This window comes from Chionomys nivalis, chromosome 10 (genome assembly GCF_950005125.1).
Source record: "Chionomys nivalis chromosome 10, mChiNiv1.1, whole genome shotgun sequence".
Taxonomy (NCBI): Eukaryota; Metazoa; Chordata; class Mammalia; order Rodentia; family Cricetidae; genus Chionomys; species Chionomys nivalis.
In genome coordinates this window covers 37,501,846-37,521,463 of record NC_080095.1, presented here as the reverse complement: position 1 = coordinate 37,521,463, position 19,618 = coordinate 37,501,846, and the positions used below count along the sequence as shown (strand labels likewise).

The 19,618-nt window shown below is 42.0% G+C and overlaps 1 protein-coding gene and 1 non-coding gene across 2 annotated transcripts; both read right to left on the bottom strand.

Moving 5' to 3' along the window:
- Positions 1-752: 752 nt before the first annotated feature.
- On the bottom strand, positions 753-19,617 carry Alkbh1 (alkB homolog 1, histone H2A dioxygenase). Its single transcript, XM_057782368.1, has 6 exons — positions 19,405-19,617; positions 16,706-16,814; positions 14,209-14,371; positions 7,717-7,807; positions 5,234-5,427; positions 753-3,755 (listed from the first exon to the last, which is right to left on the bottom strand). The coding sequence occupies exons 1-6, from the start codon at positions 19,603-19,605 to the stop codon at positions 3,326-3,328; spliced, it is 1,188 nt and encodes a 395-aa protein (XP_057638351.1). The 5' UTR covers positions 19,606-19,617; the 3' UTR covers positions 753-3,325.
- On the bottom strand, positions 13,304-13,438 carry LOC130883230 (small nucleolar RNA SNORA58). The gene has a single exon (XR_009057926.1). It is a non-coding gene; the product is annotated as a small nucleolar RNA SNORA58 (small nucleolar RNA).
- Position 19,618: the final 1 nt, after the last annotated feature.

The window sequence follows — 19,618 nt, the reverse complement described above, 5'->3', positions numbered from 1 at the left end:
TTAAAAAGTCCTCTTAAGTACACAGCATGTTTTCATCACTTACCATTTTAAGCATTTTTCCCAACTGCAAAGTATTCCCCACAAAGACATTGGTACTTTTCGAGTTTGTTTTTTTGGAGACAGTCTTACTAGGCAGCTCTGGCTGTCCTGGAATTCACTATGTAGATCGCCTGCCTTTGCTTCCCAACCAATGGATTGAAAAGGTGCTTAGCATGATACTTGGTATACTTTTAAACGTAATTACATTAAGCAAGTTTTTTTTACTAGACAGTGCTGTTGCCGTTCCTAGATTTGCATTCTAAATTTCGACTGAGGTAGAACTGCCAGGTTTGAGAGTTGGGCTTCTAAGGTTGGGGAGATGGCTCATTAGTTAAGTATATATTGTTCTTCCAGAGGGTCAGTTTGATTCCTAGTACCCACACAGTGGCTCACAAACATCTCTAACTCCAGTTCCTGGAACTCTATCACCCAGGCACCAGATGAGTAAGTGATGTATAGACATATATACAGGCAAAACACCCACACACATAAGTAAAATTAAATTATCACCTTTTAAAATAAAGCTTTTGCCGGGTGGTGGCAGTACACACCTTTAATCCCAGGACTCAAGAGGCAGAGACAGGTAGATCTCTTGAGTCTGAGATCAGCCCGGTCTACAGCGTGAGTTCCAGGACAGGCTCCAAAAGCTAGAAAAAACCCCATCTCAAAAAACCAATAAATAAATAAATAATTTATTTTTTTTAAAAAGAGGAATGAATTTTAAGATTTTCAATGTAAATAAATACGTAAACAGGTACATCAGGAATACACATAGAGGCAAAACACCAAACAAAATTTAAATAATATGTAACATTCTATAAAAAATATTACTCTGTATAGTTAATCAGACTTTCTCTTAAATATAGTTGCCCATTTTCCTACTGTCCTTGAAAAGACAACTGGTTTTCTGTATATGGATGTATGTCAGTAGGATGGTAGTTCCAGGAAGGGAACTGTGATTGTGAACCAGCCACTTCCTGCTGCTGGACACGTGGCTTGTTTCAAATCTTTACTCTGATAAATTCTTGTACAAAAGCCTTCCTGGAGAAGAAAAAAAAAAGCCTTCCTGAATGGCTCTGATGACTTCTGTAGACTCAGTTCCCAGAAGTAAAATTTATTGGGCCCAAGGACACACCACTGAAAAAAACATTTAGAAGTCATGTATTTCCTAAACAGTATCTGAGAGAGGATAGTCTAGGACTATGTCCCATAATGCAAACATCCTCACCAGCAGAGAGCATTATGGGTGCCAGTTGCTCTAGTTCTACTATCCATGCACTGATACCATCAATTATATATATCCAAGGCTTGTTCCTTGGTGTCAGGCTTGTTTCTGGGTTCCTTTCTTCAGATGTAGTTTCTTAGGTTAGACTTGCTCTGTCACGGTGCAGATCCATCCTATCCTTTAGGTTCTGCAATTTTCTAACCTTGCACTCTCATACAATCATTTAACTTAAGAGACTCATTCTTAAAGTCTTTAACAACAAAACGTGTTTGCCCGTTTTGCTGTGTATGTCACATGTGGGCCTAGGGACCAGAGGATATAAGAACCCAGGATCTCCTGGAACTGAACTTGGGTCCTCCACAAAAGCAAGTGCTCTTAACTTCTGGGTCCTCTCTTCAGCTACCCCTCAAGAAGTTAATTCTGATGCAGGAGCTTCATACAAGATTCATGTGTCGGCATGTTCTTATGTTTCCCTCCCCATATCTCTCAGCCATTTACAGCGGCTTGCAGACAGAAATGAACTGAGCTGGGCTGCATGGCCTGTAACTTGCAAGCTCCCTAGAGGAGCTTGGGACGGAGACAGGTCTCTTTCCTTGGCTAGCCTATTTCCACTTGCTCCTAAAAATAGGCAAATGCCTTTATCTGATACTCTAACAGTCTCTCTTAGTAAAGGATAAACTTTCTGTTGGATTTACCAAATGACAGCTTGTTGGTTTCAGGTGGGTTACATTTAAGAAACATCAAAGAAAACAAGGAAATTTTCCCAGGGATGAGTTACATAAAAATTTCCTACCATGCACCAATTTTTAGAACCCAGCTTATGTAAGTGATTTGTATTAATTTTTGCCCCTGACAAAAAATGCAGTATCTATGAATTCAATAACCAAGTGCAGATAAATAGAGGGCAGAGAAAGGTAGAGATTAAGCAAATCACAGGCCGTGGCATGGCTTCCAGACAGTCCCAGTCTCCTACACTAATAGGCATACCCAGTTTATAGACAGGAGCACCTAACTCCCTTATTACCCCCACCCCATGACATTAAATCTGACATCAAAAACTATGGCAGTGACTGGACTTTCACAGAATGTTCTGTTATGACAGCCACAATACTTAGGAGAGAAACAGCCAGCTGCTGAAGAGGCTTCAACAGCATCAATACAGCAAATAAAGAAAAAGTGTATCCCTGATACACTCTCAAAGAGATACAGATCTTTAGTTTAAGATGGGAGTGTTTATTCATGGAGAAAACAGCTAACAAAATACTCTAGAAACTTTCTTAGTCCATTAAAGCCAATTAAAAAGCCACCAGAAAGAGTTTGGAGTTATAAAAGACACAGACACTACTTTCTCTTTTCCTTTGTTTTACATGTATTTATCTCTAACTTCTTCGGGAGAGGGGGGCACTTTGTGTCTGTGTATCATGTAGCTCAGGCTGGCCTTTGAATTTGTTATGTATGTAGCTGAAGATGCCTTTGAACTTCAGATCTTCCACCCTTGGAGCGCCGGGGCAGGCCACACCACACCGGATTCATGTGGTACAGGGTAGTGAACCCAGGACACATGCATGGTAGACATGAGCTCTACCAACCAAGAGACAACACCAGCTCCCGAGGGACACTCTAATTCCACTGTCTTCATGTGCATAAGATCCCTCTCTGAGGGCAGAGAAGAGTGAAGATCTCAAAGTATTTGATGACAACTAGGAGTTAGGAATTCTGGTTGCTGGTTCACAAATTATATAATGCTGAGAGGAAGATACTATTTCCTCTTAATAAGCTCTGAGGTAGTGACACACCATAGACATACGATCTCACTTCTTTCTCCTGAGATAACAGCAGAGGCTGAGAAATCCATGTGGATCATTATCATACCTATTGAGGTATGACAAACACATTCCTGCTTGTATTGAGCTGGATTCAAACACTTCTCTGAGAAAACTGTAATTATTCTACTCTCCAAGACACATCCAGACAGCGGCATGACGGATGACTTCTTCCCTGCCCCTGTGTGAGGACTGCCTTGGGGCGAGAGTGCATGGCAACAGATCTAACCTTTAAGTCTTAAGTGTCAGAATTTAGCCTCGCCCGTTTTACTGGGCTACTCTGATCATCCAGATGGCACAAACCATCTGCAGTAATGTCTCTTTTTGTCTCCTCCATGGGTTCTAAGGGGAAGTCCTGGTTTGTGGCCAGTACCTGTCTAACAGTCATATTAACTCGAGCAGTTTTCAAATAGGTGGCACACACCTGCCAGTCCTCTACAGAGCAGGGCTCAAGCAGTGAATCACTAGGGAGGACAGCTGGGAGAGGTGTCTCCAGGCAGTGAGGCAGGCATTCCCCATCAGGATGCGGAAGGACTCGAGGGACTGCATGATTTAACAGGCGGCTGAAACCTGACATCACCATGATGTCGCCACTGTGCATAAACATGGCTGTAGGGGCCTCATCTCGCTTGAGACCACCCAGGAGAAAGATGGCAGACTGTCCAAAGCTACAAAAAAAAAAGAGAGAGAGAGAGAGAGAAGTTTCTATTATTTAGTTATACTTGTGAAAGTTACTGCCAACTGCATTTTTCTCGTACTTCAGACTGGCACGGACTGAACTCAGTTCTGAGTTGGGGGTAGATACCTTTGCCTGCTGAGCCACCTCATGATCCTTATTTTTGATCTGTGTGTACTTGTGTGGAGGTCAAAGATTAATTCTGACGTCTTCCATAAATGCTCTTCCAACTTGTTCAAATTTATGTGTATGGGTATTTTGCATATGTGTACACGTGTGCACCTAGTGTTTTCAGAGCCAGAACAGGAAACCAGATAGGCTAGGATTGGAGCCACCATGTAGTTACTGAGAACCAAACCTCAGTCATCTAGAAGAGCAGCAAGTGCTTTTAACCACTAAATCACCAGTCTCACTTGGCATCCTTTAATTTTATACTTTATTATTATTTCTGTATAAATCTAACAGGTGTATGGATATGCTACAGAGCACAAATGGCGGTCAGAGGACATTTTAAAGTTCTCTCCGTCTACTGTGGGATCTGAGCATCAAATTCAGGCCATCAGGCTTATTAGGGAAATGTTTTTGCCCACTAAGCCATCTTATACTGACCCCATCTTTAAAACTTACTATGCTTGAGTCACAGTGCATGTGTGAAAAGTCAGGATAACTCCTGGAGTTGGTTTGCTCCTTTCACCATATGGTCCCAAGATTGAACTTAGGCTGTAGGCTTGCAGTACATGCTTTTACCCGAGGGGACATCTCACAGGCCTCACTTTACTGTTCTTTTGAGACAGGATCTCTCATTTAGCCTGTCTCTCCACCTCCCCCCACCCCAGCACTAGAGTACAGACATGATCTGCTTCATGTTGGGATGGGGGGGGGGAGAAGTTCCTCATGTATGTTACTTGCAACAAGTTACTTAACCAACTCAGCCACCTGCTCTGCCCCAAAGCCATCACTTTTAAACTATTCTGGCTTGTGCTTCCCAGTGACCAAGCCATGATCTGCTGCCCATACATTATTATGACAGCACACAGACTTGCTACAAAATAAATAATACAGTGATATGCAAAGCAAGAACCGAGTTTCAACATTATCTAGGTTTTTTTAATGCACATTTTAAAATTTCAGTATTTCAATAAAATCATGAGTCACTATGTTTCTAATTTCTTAATTTCTAAGACAATTAATGAGAGGTCAGTCCTTTTCTTGTTGAGTTTCTATGGATTCTGCATATACTAAAACTTCTATTTGAGGGACAGAGGTGAATTACTCAGACTTTGTGTTTTACTCTGTATCTTGCTCCACTTTACAAAAAAGGATGGTTCAATTTGCTTTATGGCCTTCTAACTTGCTTACTACACACAGTAATGATAGTACTTCCTATCATAATACTTTACTAATTTTAGCTTAAAAATGTCTTAGAAAAACGAACAAACCATCAACCTGAAACCCCTGGAATTAAATTACCTGAAGGACAGCAAGGGTTTGGAGTGATCTAGTTCAGATCTGTCCACATGGATTCCCAGTGTAGAGTCAAGGCGGTAGTAATTCAGGATACCTGCTTCTGCTTGGAACCCCTGAAATCCACAGGCAGCGGCGACTTGTTCTGAGAGGAAAGCCAGGTCAGAAGGGAAAGGTGTATAGTGATCTGCTGAGTATTTCTTTGGTAAAAGTAGAAAAAATAAGAAAAATAAACAATAACCTCGAAACATAGGAAATTGTGGCATAAAATCCATTACTCACTAACTACTAGTAACACAGGCACTCATTAAGGTTTCTACCCATTACCAGTGGCTGCTACTGAAGAAAATGTCTTTTCCCTCCTCAGCAACCACACAGATCAGCAGGGAGGCGTGGGGTTCTGTGAGGTCCTCCTCCTAAAGGTTGTTTTTATTAAAAGGAAACCCAATACTATAGTCAGCTTGCAACCTGGCTTGATACTCATCTGCCTGGTCAATCCGAAGGGGTGACATGCTCAAAACATCCATGTTAAGTCCAATCATAATAAAAGTAGGACCTCCTTTTTCAGTCATTTACCTTCTTTTTTCTTTTAAAGTTTTATTTGAGACAGATTTCTCTGTGTTAACAGCTCCGACCGTCCTGGAACTCACTCTGTAGACCAGGCTGGCCTTGAACTCAGAGAACTGCCTGCTAGAGCTAGGCTTAAAGGCATGTGACACCACTGCTTGCTTCTGTTTTCCCTAACACTCAAGCTCCACCAAAATGACAAGTCTGCCACGAGGAGCTGGGGCTTTCTGGGCCATCAATATTTGTAGAGCAAAGATGCTTCTTTGTTCTCACTTCTTCCTGTGTAAAGTTAAACTAAAATCTTACCAGAAACCTATTTTTTTTTTTTGCCGGGTGGTGGTGGTGCACGCCTTTAATCCCAGCACTTGGGAGGCAGAGGCAGGCGGATCTCTGTGAGTTCGAGACCAACCTGGTCTACAAGAGCTAGTTCCAGGACAGGCTCCAAAACCACAGAGAAACCCTGTCTTGAAAAACCAAAAAAAACAAAAAACCAAAAAAAACACAACCTGTTTTTTTTTTTGTTTTGTTTTGTTTTACCATTCCACTAATGTTCAAGTCACAAAAGTGGCTGGAGTGGAACCAACTGTTGGTGCAAAAAATCGCTGTTCTGTGTGTCTCTAGGGGCTGTGGATGGCTTTCCCTGTTTTGTAAGAAGTTGTTTTTAGCCTTTGCTTGTATGTGCCTGTGATTTTTTTTTTTAAAGATTTATTTATTTTTTACATATTCAAAGGCCAGAAGAGGGCTCTAGATCTCATTACAGATGGTTGAGAGCCACCATGTGGTTGCTGGCTCGGACTTGCAACTCAGGACCTCTAGAAGAGCAGCCAGTGCTCTTAACCTCTGAGCCACCTCGTTTGTTTGTATTGAACAGCATCTGAGAAAATTCTTTTTTGTTTGTTTGAGATAGGGCATTTCTATATAGCCTTGGTTTCCTATTTAATTCTTAAAACAAACAAATATATATAACAAAATATATATATATAATAAATGAAGTCTGCTGCTACTGTTTTGCCCCTCCCCAGCCCTTTTAAATGTCTACTATATTTAACAACCTTTCCCCACATTTTTATTTTTTTGTCTTTGGTTTTTTTCTGAATACTTATATGGCTTTGGATAATTTTCACTTCTCATTTTCTTAGTAAAGATAGGATAACTTTGAAGTATATAAAAATAAGCCGGGTGGTGGCGATGCACGCCTTTAATCCCAGCACTAGGGAAGTAGAGGCAGGCGGATCTCTATGAGTTTGAGGCTGTCCTTGTCTACAAGAGCTAATTCCAGGACAGGCTCCAAAGCTACAGTGGAAACCCTGTTTAAAAAAAAAAACAAACAAAAAAAAAACCATCCAAAGTAAAAATAATAAGAGCAAATGAAGATATCATTAAAAGCACTGACTGGCTTCTCTGGATTAGGAGAACTACTGCTTAGAACAGTGTGGTACTGCTGGAAAGACTTTACATACATTAGGCAGTTACTCAAAGCTTTTAACAAGATTTATGTGGGTGAGTGTTTTGCCGGTACTGACGGGTATTAATACCTTGGAACTGAAGGATAGTTATGAGCTACAATATGGGTGCTGGAAATTGAAGCTGGGTTCCTTTTAAGAGCAACACATGCTCTTATCTTAACCATTGGGCCACTTCTCTAGCTCCTCATTTAATTTTCTCAGACAGAGTCTTGTTACATAGTCTAAACTGTCTTTGAGCGAGTGTACCTCCTAGCTCAGCCTCTTTAGAGATGTGAGCTACCACTCCCAGCTCTCCAAGGGATATGAAAAGGAGGCAATAAATCATCGCCACTCCCCTGAATTTATGCTCCCGACAGCCTTTACTACGGCAGGGACATATCAAGTTTGTTCAAGAAGAAATTCAACTACGGAGGCCCAAGAACCTATAAATGTAAAAGAAATGAATAAAACAAATACCTTACTGTCCCAGTCATAATGATACCCCAGGGTGACCCAGCGCAGTCTCTCTAGTAAACTTCGGGGTCTCCGTTTATTTACCTCTTTAGACCTGAAAAGATTGAAAAACAAGAGAATTTAGTCATCTTAAATGGCATCAACAACCCTCTCTATAGACCCAAGTCTATGCTGATAGCTAAGGTTTGATAAGGAGGCTGACATGTAGCTCTGGTTGGCCTAGGACTTACTAGGTAGACTAGGATGGCTTCAAACTCAAGCAATCTGCATGCCTCTGCCTCCTGAGTGTTGGGATTAAAGGTTCCTAGTTTGGAACAGAGGTGCTAGTATTTAACCTAACTTTAAATCTTTATCCAATTCCCCCAAAATAATTTTCAATGTTTTCAAAAATGCATGGCCTAATTACTGGCTTTGGTAGCAATCAGAAACAAGTTACGTTCTCTGTCCTCAACGCTTCCTCCAGGCACTAGAAGGATGATGGATGGCCATCCTATCCCCCTGGCCATTGTGCTCACACAGCAGTTTTCTGTTTTGTCACAGCTAAGTAAGTACTTTATGAAAGTGCAGGCATTTTTCTCAGCAATCATGTTATAATACCATTGCTTTCAAGTGAACCCTAACTGCGTGGAAATGAACTGGCCAACTGTCCACCCTGCAATGGGCAATCTGGGCCCCATAATGAGCTCTGCATTTTCTTGCCCTACAAAAAATGGCAAATCACTGGAAAGCCACCAACCTATGGCAAAATAATGGCAGCATCCCATTGTAAGATTATTTTCCTTTTTATTTTAAGGCATGGCAACCATCCTTCTTAACTATTTCCTCAAAGACCACAGTTTTCTTTCCATTGAATTTGATCCTTAAAGTTTTTTTTTAAGATTAACTGTGTGTATATGCATATTTTGTCTGCAGGTAGATATTTGTACACCATGTGTGCAACTGGTGCCCAGGCAGGACAGAAAGGATGTCATATACCCTAGAACTGGATTTATGGATGGCTGTTAACCACCACGAGGGTGCTGGTGCTAGGACTCGAACCTGGGTTCTCTGGAAGATGAGCAAGTACTCTGAACCACTGAGCCAGCACTCCAGGCTGGTCTGAACCTGATTTTTAGTTTTCAGTCCCCCAGAACCAGTTCTTTCAGTTTTCTCAACCTGAATCTCTTAATCACAAGTGAACATTCAGTGTTACTGTAACTGCTAACATCCTTTTGCCTCACTTAATCATCCAGATTCTTCTTTACATAACTTTATGCAATTCAAGTTCTCAGTTTTGCCCATGTCTTTCAAAGTCAGTGAGAAACACAGGCACAATCAAACGATACAGGAAAACAGCATCTTTCCATGCTCAAACTTTGACAGACCTCACAATACTCTAACTGGCCTTCTTCCTGGCTCCTCCACTCATACTGTATTCTATTACCCTGATAACCTTTCAAGCTTTTCTCCACTGAAGACCTTTCTTCTCACATATTGAAGGCACCCTCTGTGCTTTGTTTCTTCCTTTGTTTTACTTTTTAAAATTATGTTCAGGTGTAGGTGCTGTTCGAGGTCAGGTGTTGATTCCCCTGAATGTTGGGTTAGATGTGGTCCTGAGCTTGTATCCTCTACACGAGCACTACATGTTCTTAATTGCTGAGCCATCTCTCTAGCCCACCAACCAAAATTTTAAAAGGGGAAAGAAAGGGAAAAAGGACCAATTCTGCTTCTATATGGGGAGTATAAATGGCAAGGTTTTCACACACACACACACACACACACACACACACACACACACACACACACACACACACAGAAATGGATACAAAGGGCCAGGCGATGGTGGTGTGGCGCACGCCTTTAATCCCAGCACTCGGGAGGCAGAGGCAGGCGGATCTCTGTTAGTTCCAGCCCAGCCTGGTCTACAGAGCAAGTTCCAGGACAGGCTCCAAAGCCACAGAGAAACCCTGTATGTGTGTGTGTGTGTGTGTGTGTGTGTGTGTGGAAGATGGATACAAAGTATCTCAGAAGCTACACAAAGAATTTAAAGCTAAGCTCTTTGTTTAGAGTTACACTTTCTCCCCTTATACTTTTTGTTTTGAGACAGAGTCTCTCTGCTTATTCTTGGCTGTCCTGGAACTCTGTATGTAGACCATGCTGGTCTCAATTCCCATACCTGAGTTTGATAGTGTATACTTGTGATTTCAGCACTTGGGATCACAGGAGGAGAATCAACACAAGCTTGAGACCAGCCAGGGATATTTAAGTGAGACATTGCTTTAAGAAATAATTTTCTTTCTTTCTCTTTTTCTTTTAAATATAGCAAGAACAGGGCAGGACATGGCAGCGTATACCTTTAATCCTAGCACTTGGGAGGCAGAGGCAGGTGAATCTCTGAGTCCGGACAGCCTAGTCTACAGAGCTAGTTCCAGGACAGCCAGGGATACATACATAGGGACACCCTGTCTCAGAAAACAAACAACACAAATATAGCAAAACAGCGAAGCTAGTATAAAGAACCCAAGTAGGCCTGATATGTTTAAGGAACAGCACTGCAGGCCAGGGTGGTTATAGATAAATAAATGATAAAGAACAGTAGGAAATGAATTAGCAGTGTCACGAAGCCACATTAGACTACCTAGGTTATAATTTTAGGATTCTAAAAATGTGATGATGCTGGACATAGCGGCACACATCTTTAATCTTAGCACTTGGGATGTAGGAGAATCTGAGTTCAAAGCCAACTTGGTCTGTAGAAAGCAAGCTCCAGGGCAGCCAGGATTACACAGAGAAACCCTGTCTTGAAAAACAAAGAAAAAGCAAGCAATCAAAAAAGATGGGGTAACAAACTGGTCTGAAAAGGAGGATTAGCAGGCTGTGGATGCATTGAAATATTCAAATATTGATGGGCTGGAGAAATGGCTCAGAGGTTAAGTGTACTGACTGCTCTTTCAGAGGTCCTGAGTTCAATTCCCAACAACCACATGGTGGCTCATAACCATCTATAATGAGATCTGGTGCCCTCTTCTGGTGTGTGTGCGCAGGCATGCATGCTAAATAGATAAATATTTTTAAAAAATGTGGATACAGCTGCCAGATGGGAGTGGCACAAGCCTGTAATCCACCACTCAGGAGGCAGAGAGGCAGGTGGATCTCTGAGCTCGAGGCCAGCCTTGTCTACAGAGAGACTTCTAGGACAGCCAGGGCTACACGGAGAAATCCTGCTTTGAAAACACAAAACAAGTACAGACCCTTAAGCTTATGTGCCAAGTACTTCACTGGCATCTCCCCAGCCCCAAACTCCCTTTTTTCCAACAGGGTCTCTCTCTGTCCTGGAACTTACCAAAAATGCTGGTGAGCTCCAGAAATTTGCCTGTCTCTGCCTCCTCAGTGCTGAAATTACAAGTAGGCAAGGCCATGCCTGGCTTTTATTTTATTGCTTTTAATTAAAACAAAACAAAACATACGGATTCGGGGGAACCGAACTCAAGTTCTGAGTTACCTCGCTAGCCTACATGACCAATGATTTAATCTGCAGTGACTATATAGCAATATGCACCTTGCCCCCCAAATTCTGGATGCTAAAACTTGGGAGCTCACTGGCTGGTAGAAACACCAATACACTGTGTGGGCAAAATGCTCTGATTGCATAGCAAAGGGTACACAAGGCGTAGTACACCTGGTCTCAGTCTTCATTTGTCTGGACCCACTTAGTGAAACTGGATAGTGTTTCCCGAGACCTAGGGGCTGATCTAGTGAATGGCTGAACATGAATGGGCCATGAAATGCTTCTAGGTCTATACAATCAGTGGTCATAAGTATGAGTAGACTAGAACGTCCTCAAACCCGATGTCAGAAGTAAAGTTTGTGCTAAGTCTGTTTAGCTTTATCATAACTGAACTCCAGATGAGAAACTGACAAAAATGCCATGACTTCTACACTCTATGTTGAAAAAATGCAAAAACCAGATTGGACAAAGGTGGCTGGGCTAAATACATTGAGAAATGATAGTTTAATTTGACTCTATGCCTACACTATAGAGATGGATTTAAGGTCTATATCCTACTTCTCGGAGATGCCATGACTGATTAATCTAGTCTCCTGCTGATGAACAAGACTGCAATAAAGGTGCTTACACTTAAATAAATATTGCACAAACACCCACTCCACACCGAAGAACCAGGGACTAGATAGATAAGTATGGAGCTATATTCCCAGTCCTAACTGAGCTTTTGTAAAAGACTCTGTAGCTATACTATCCCTGAACAAGCACAGAATTGAAATGCAACCATTTTGTCAACTCCATTTTTCTAGTCCATCCACACACACCTTTGTGTCCTATTTAAAATGACAGTAGAGTTCTAAGGAGATAAAAGCTGAAGGATCTAAGGCGTTTTCGTTCCTGGTTCTCAATGTGGGAGCATGTTGGGGCAATCAGAATCTCTGCGGGAAGCAACCCAAACAGTATACCCTTTCTACTCTGACAGACTTTGGAAGTGGAGTTTCATGTATTGCTCATAAGACTCTTGTCAGACCATGACTCAAACACCTGGATGGCTTAGCCCATCCAAGACCTTTATTTCCCACATGAGGAAATGGAAACACATATCACATAGTGACAGGATGAGTACTAGAGACCTAATCCATTTCCAATGCTGCCAGGACAAAGTCTCAGACTATCAATTTCTTCCAGCCTTGACAACGTAAGGTATAACCATCACCATTTTTATTTTTGCTAATTTATTAGACAAAAAAAAATGTATTTCCCCATTGTCTACTGAATGATATATTAGAGGTTCATCTGAGCTATCTTTGAAGGCAGCAGTGATTTTTATAGTCATATATCAAAAGGTAAAGAATAAATTATTTGAAAGTGCAAGTTGGTGTAATAATATTAAACACGCTGATTTCATTCAGTCATGTTCTTCCCTTACATTGCCCTCAGCTCTAAGTAAGGGTAGCACTAAAAGCTGAAGAACAGGAAAGGTTTCCTCCACTGCTCCTGAATAATCCTTAAGCTACAGACCTAGAAGGCTTTAAAGGAAACCCACTAAATGTTGGTTATTCTTTCATCTCTGGATATAAGAAAGCCTTCTATTTCCCCCATTAGAATCAGTATGACAGTTTATGGTACGAAGGGCAGATAGGCCACCAAGAGGATGTATTTTCAACCATCTCTCTAAGGATTTCTCACATACAGGTAGAGAAATCAACAAGAAAATGTTTGAAACAACTTGTGCAAGGTTATCCAGCTACTACAGAGCTGGGCGAGGATCGATAAACAGGCACCCTGACTCCACAGTTGGTGCTCTAAACCCTGCTCTATTTATTAGTCTTACTTCTTCCACCATGCCCATGTTTTGTCTACCCTATCTGTGACTTCCATCATTTTCTGTAATTATTCCCACCTTGCCATGCAAATGACCGCTCTTAAGATAAAGCGTGAACTCTAAACTTGTAACTGCCTATGGATCTATTTAAATGCCTTTATTCTTCACCCTTTACAGAAATCATAGGCGACAGAAACTGTTTTGGGGTTTCCCTTTTAGAACTGAAACAAAGAAACAGGTTAAATATCATTACTCTCCAGCATGAAAACTGTCAGGTGATAGAATGTTGGAGTACTGCAATTCACCCAGCTACTGATTAAGCTGGTTAGAACTTGCATGAACTCCAATTACTCTTGCATACGCTGTCCCCCTTGCCTGGCCATGAGCTGAGTCAGGCAAGGTCTACGGATATGCCTAGGATATGTTTGCTATCTTCTTTTGAATCTCTAACACTCTCAACGCACGCATCCTGTACTTCCATTTCACAGAACAGTATTAAATACTAACTCTGCTCAGTCTGACAAATACTCCTAACCAGACCTTTTACTATTCTGAATGGCAAATCCCTAATCATTTTGAAGAATAGCCGAAATAGCCAGAGAGAGAGAAATAAAAGAGACACAGAAAGGAAAAATAGATTAGTAGATAAAATTATTAAAAATCGTATAAAAATCATTTTTTCTTCTTGGATATTTCATCCTACTTGGAAGAATTATTTCCTCCTGTGCTTCCCCAGTGTTTTCCACTATTTTAACATTTTCTCAGCTCTACTTACTGTAATCACTCCTGTACATAATTCCTGAACCTAAGGAAAGTGTCCTATTAAGCCTTTTGTCTCCAATGCCTGGTACCCAACTGATTTCTCCAATGAGTATTTATGGAATGATGCCGAAATATCAAGATCCAAACACTAGCTTTTCCACGCCCAACAACTGACCCATCATACAAGAGCTAGCAGTAGCAACTCCATGTAGAACAGAAGCCAAGTGCTACCGGTGATATCTTCCCTACAAGTCTTAAAGGACATGAGAATGGATGTGGATGAACTCAGTTCCCAAGCCATGATAAGAATGTTCCAAACTGAACAGTGCGGTGCAGTAACAAGGGGTTAAAACCCAATGCACCCCCATTACAGCATCTGTAAAAACCTGTTTCTTCAGATCTTCCTTTGGCTGCTGAGACTCACCTTAGGAACTCTTTGCTCTGTTCCCACAGACTTTGGGTCTCTTCTTTAGTCATGTGCTTGTCCAGGTTACACACGTTAGGTTTCTGGGAGTATAACTTAAGGCACTGCTTTACCCAGTGCCACTGACATCCTGGGAGGAATGGGTTTGGGATGAAAATAAATCCTATAAAAAGATGGAGGGTGATGAAAGAGAAATTTGTAATTGTTTTGTTTTTTTTGCATTCTCTTGTTTTTTGTTTGATTTTCAAGACAGGGTTTCTTAGTGTAACAACTATGGCTGTCTTGGAACTTCCTTTGTACACCAGGCTTCCCTTGAACTCACAGAGATCTGCCTTCCTCTGCCTCCTGGATTAAAGGTGTTTGCTATTTTGTCTGCCTGACTTTTTTTTTTTTTGGTAAAGGTGACTGAACTAAGACGTGGGCATGCCAGGAAAACATTACCACTGTGTTCTATCTGTAAGCTTCTTTTATGGGTTAAAAAATCTGCTTTTCTTTAATTTGTATTATTTTGTGGTTCTGACACACAGAACTCCAAATCAGCTTTCTCCCTCCTCTTGGCTTTAGAGATAAGGATCCTGTTATTGGAGTTGAACTGATTCAATCCATCCCCTACTCTACTCGCTTTGAGGCAGGGTCTTGCTATAGAGCCTGGGCAGGCTTTATATATGCAGTGACCCTCCAGCCTCAGAATCTTGAGTTAAGTTCTGGGATTATGGGCATGCACTACCATGTCCGTTCTAAATCAGCTTTTCATTTTTCTTATCGACATACCTTCAACTTCACAGTTAAATATTTATTGACAACTTACTACATGCCAGGTATTAACTGAAGCACTTTACATGTATACTCAAATTAAACCATCAAAATCTTTTTTTAAAAAAATGTTTATTTTATGTGCATTGGTGTTTGCGTGAGGGTGTCAGATCAGATCTTGGGGTTTTAGACAGCTGTGAGCTGCCATGTGAGTGCTGGGGATTGAATCAGGTCCTCTGGAAGAGCAGTCAGTGCTCTTAATTGCTGAGCCATCATAATCTTTTAAAAGATTTATTTGTAATCATGTGTATGTGTGTATTTAGCAGTGGAGTAAAAGGTAGTTTTGAGTTGTGAGCTCAACTTCAGCCTTCTGAAGAATAATATGCATTCTTAACCACTGAGCCATTCTTTTTTAAAATATTTATTATGTATACAGAGTTCTGTCTGCACATATGCCTGCAGGTCAGAAGAGGATGCCAGATCTCATTACAGGTGGTGGTGAGTAACCATGTGGATGCTGGGAATTGAACTCAGGACCTCTTGAAGACCAGTCAGTGCTCTTTACCGCTGAGCCATCTCTCCAGCTCATTCTAATCTTATACCGGGTCCTATTTTTATACACACTTCATGCTTGAAAAAACTGAGGGCAAGGGAAGAGATCTGTCTTTTAAATCAGTTAGTACACAGAAGATTCAGGTCTGAGTCCAGATAAATGGGAACCAGAACCTATGCCTTAACCACTGCTCCAGTGCTCCTCACTCTTTCTTGTGTGTAACTGTTTTTCAAATGTTTGGTGCCTACTGTTACATTTCCCACCCAAGTCTCTTCTTTCCCAGACCCAGTTCCTCCTGTTTCTTTCAGTAAAGACAAGTTTTGCTACAGAGTTCCTTCAGAATTAGTAGGATCAAGAAGTAAACAAAACCTCATCACTTTAAAAGGTGACTTTCCCATTACTTTATTATACTTCTTTTAAATGCAGCTCACAATGGCTTCAAAAGCCAAAGAAATTCCCTAAAAAAATAATGCAGTACTAACTCAAGAGATTGGCTTAAGTATGAAATCCTACAAAATCTGAAAAAGCGGACATATCACTTCAGACAATACAAACCAAAGTGGGCCTGAAAAGTTTGCACCCTGAAAATTTATACAGCTGCAAGGCCCAGGTCAACAGGAAATTATGACCTTGAAAACAGTAGTTAAGAGTTAGAAGTTTAGCTGGGCGGTGGTGCGCCTTTAATCCCAAGGAGGCAAGACAGGCAGATCTCTGAGTTTGAGGTCAGCCTGGTTTATAAGAGCTAGTTCCAGGACAAGCTCCAAAGCTACAGAGAAACTCTGACTCAAAAAACAAAAAAAGGTTAGGAGTTTAAGAGCAGCCTCTAGGGGTTGGAGAGACAGGTCTGCATTTGTTGTGCATACATGCATGTAGACAAAGTCATACACACGAAAACAAATACCCTCTGTGTCTGGAGAGATGCTTAGCAGTTCAGAGTATAAACTGCTCTCACAGAAAACTAGTGCTTGATTCCCAGTGTCAACGTCTCTCTCATTCCAGTCATCTGACATCCACTTCTGAGCTGCTCTATTTTTTGGAAGCATTAAACAGATAACTCAGAGAAGGCACAAATAGGTTATGCTCCAGGGTGGGGCATTAATACATGTTTAGATATGTCCTTTGTTTATCTATTCACCAATTATTCCTAGGAAATCAGAATGATTGGGTAATTTTATTCTGACAAGTACTTACCAGGATAGCCTTCGAGCCCATAAGCCTGCCACTTGCTCACAGGCTGAAGTCCTGCCCTACAGGCATCACGATCAGTCACCGAGGACACATTCAGAGGAAATCTGACCACCTGGAAGGAGAGAAACTTAATACAGAGGGCAAGCCATCTTAGAGGTCAACCCTGAGAACCTCAGACCTTCGAAGAGTTTTCTACTATGGGGGGTTCTTAATATTAGTTCTCCCACCTACTTGACCCATGGCCTTGGTTTCTTTATCTATATAGCTCTGCAAAATTAAGAAAAGTGGTAATAAGAGACTAAAATGGTTTGGACTTTCATAATGTTATTTAGTCTGGTTAGTGCTAAAACACTGCTTCTGAGATACTTGTTATAGCTAGCAATAGGAAAATATCAGGAGGTGGTTGAGAAAATGGAGAGTTCTCTAATAACAAAGAAAAAGTTAGTTCTAGGACCCCATTTGCTCTAAGTGTTACCTGTTAATAAAATACTAATGATAGAACTTTGCTTTTATTATTAAAAAAATTAAGTATTAGGAGCTCATGAAGTTTTCTTTGCACATAGTGTCTGTCTTACAGACGAGACCCAGGATGGATGTGGTGTCGCACTTTTAATCCCACCACCCTGGAGCAGAGGCAGGCAGTTCTCTGAGTTTGAGGCCAAACTGGTGTACAAAGGAAACTCCAGGAAAGCTAGGGCTACAAAGAAAAAACCTGTCTTGAACTAAGCTAAATTACTTGAACCAAAAACTAAAACAACCAAAACCGAATCCAATATGCTAACATATATAAAGAAAAAAAGCAAAACAGAGAAACCCCACTTCATTCTTCCATAAATAATAGATGTAGCTTGCCTTAACATACATTGAATATTTTCTTTCAAATAGAAATGAGCTTCTTTTATGTTGTTGGTTTTTGGAGACAGGGACCTCACTATGTAGTCCTGGAACTCAAGACATTCACCTGCCTCCGCCTTCAAGCTTTGAAGTTAAAGGACTACCATGTCTGGCTTGAGAAACGGACTTTTGTCTTTTTGTTTTGTTTTATTTTTTTTCTTTTTTGAGACAGGGTTTCTCTGTGGTTTTGGAGCCTGTCCTGGAACTAGCTCTTGTAGACCAGACTGGCCTCGAACTCACAGAGATCCGCCTGCCTCTGCCTCCGGAGTGCTGGGATTAAAGGCGTGCGCCACCACCGCCCGGCTTTTTTGTTTTGTTTTCTCTGTAGCTTTGGAGCCTGTCCTGGAACTCACAGAGCTCAGCCTGCCTCTGCCTCCTGAGATTAAAGCCATGCGCCACCACTGCCCTCGTAACTTTAGTCATAACCTCTACACTTGGAGATTTCCTGACAAAATTCCAACAAATGACTAGTATATAAGCAGATTTAAACAAAAAAACTTCCCTTTTCTGTGTTGCTAGACAAGCACTCCACCAGAGCTACACGTCCAAACCACCATTCTTGAAAACATGATTGCTCTTTCTTCTTTTGGTTTTTCTTTCTCTCTCCTTTTGAAACAGGGTTTCTCTGTGGTTTTGGATCCTGTCCTGGAACTAGCTCTGTAGACCAAGTTGGTCTCAAACTCACAGAGATCTGCCTGCCTCTGCCTCCCAAGTGCTGGGATTAAATTTAGATGTGTATTCCCTCACCCCATACACTTTTGATTTTTCAAGACAGGGTTTCTCTGTGTAGCTCTGGAACTAGATTTGTAGACCAGGCTGTCCTCAAACTTGTTAGCTGGCAATCTGGGCTACAGAATGAGACTCTGTTTCAACAAAACCAAAATTTAAAAAACGTGACTAAGGAAAATATACAGCTTTCCCCCCTGGCCCCTTCTCATTACGTTGTCGTTCTTCTTAGGAAGGAGAAACAAAATAGGTGTAGGTTGCTTAGATTTATTTTAAATTTATTTTATGTGCACGGTGTTTTGCCTGTGGAGGTCAGAAGAGGATGGATGTCTGATCCTCTGGAATTGGAATTACTGTGAACAGCCATGTGGGTACGGGGGAATCGAATCCAGGCTTTTCCTGTAATCCAGTGCTGCCTACTATGACAGCTGTGCGGCCTGGGCCACACATGGCTCGGACCCCATTATGTGTGGCCAGGCTGTCCTAGAAGAGCAGTAAGTGCTCTTAGCCGCTGAGGCATCTCTCCAGCCCCATTTTTCTGGACAGGGTTTCTCTTGGGTAAAGAAAGCTCTGTCTTGAAACTCGCTTTTTCAGACCAGGCCGGCCTCGAATCAGAGATCCGCCTGCCTTTGCATCTCGAGTGCATCACCATCGCCTGGTCTTAGATTTTCTTAAAGAAATATACTCATTTGCTTTTTTTTCTTTTAACCGTGGGTGGAGTATATCAAAACCCTACAATGACCTCTTTTAAGTCTCAGAGAAGACAGGGCCAGGACATTCTGTCGTATTTTATACAAAATCATACGTTAGCGTCATTTTAATGGACAGTTAAAAGAAGGACGAGAGACTTCCAGGCTTTCGGGAGCGAGGCCGCGGGGGTTGGGGAGAAAATGGCGGCTGGAGGGAAAATGCGGCCCGGTGCTTTGGGGGCCGCAGACCGCGGGTGAGCAACAGCTCGGCGCACAGGCCTGGCCGGCAAGAGTTCCCTCCATCGCCTGCCCGGGTTATGGAGGCAGCCGTGCCGGGCTGCCCACCGGGACGCCATGCGCGCGGGGCAGCGCGCACCACTCCTCCCTTTGTACCTTGGGCACGCCGGGGCTCGGGCCTCGGGCCACGTGTGCAGTCGAGAAGTCGATGACCGCCCCCAGGTCCGCCGTCCCCCGCCGGCTCTGCCGGTAGAAGCGGAAAAGTTTCCGGAAGGCGTCCTCTCCAGGATCCGTCGCCACCGTGGCTAACGAAGCCACTGCCGCCGCCATCTTCTTCATCTCGAGGTTGCGAACCATCTGAGCCGGAAGC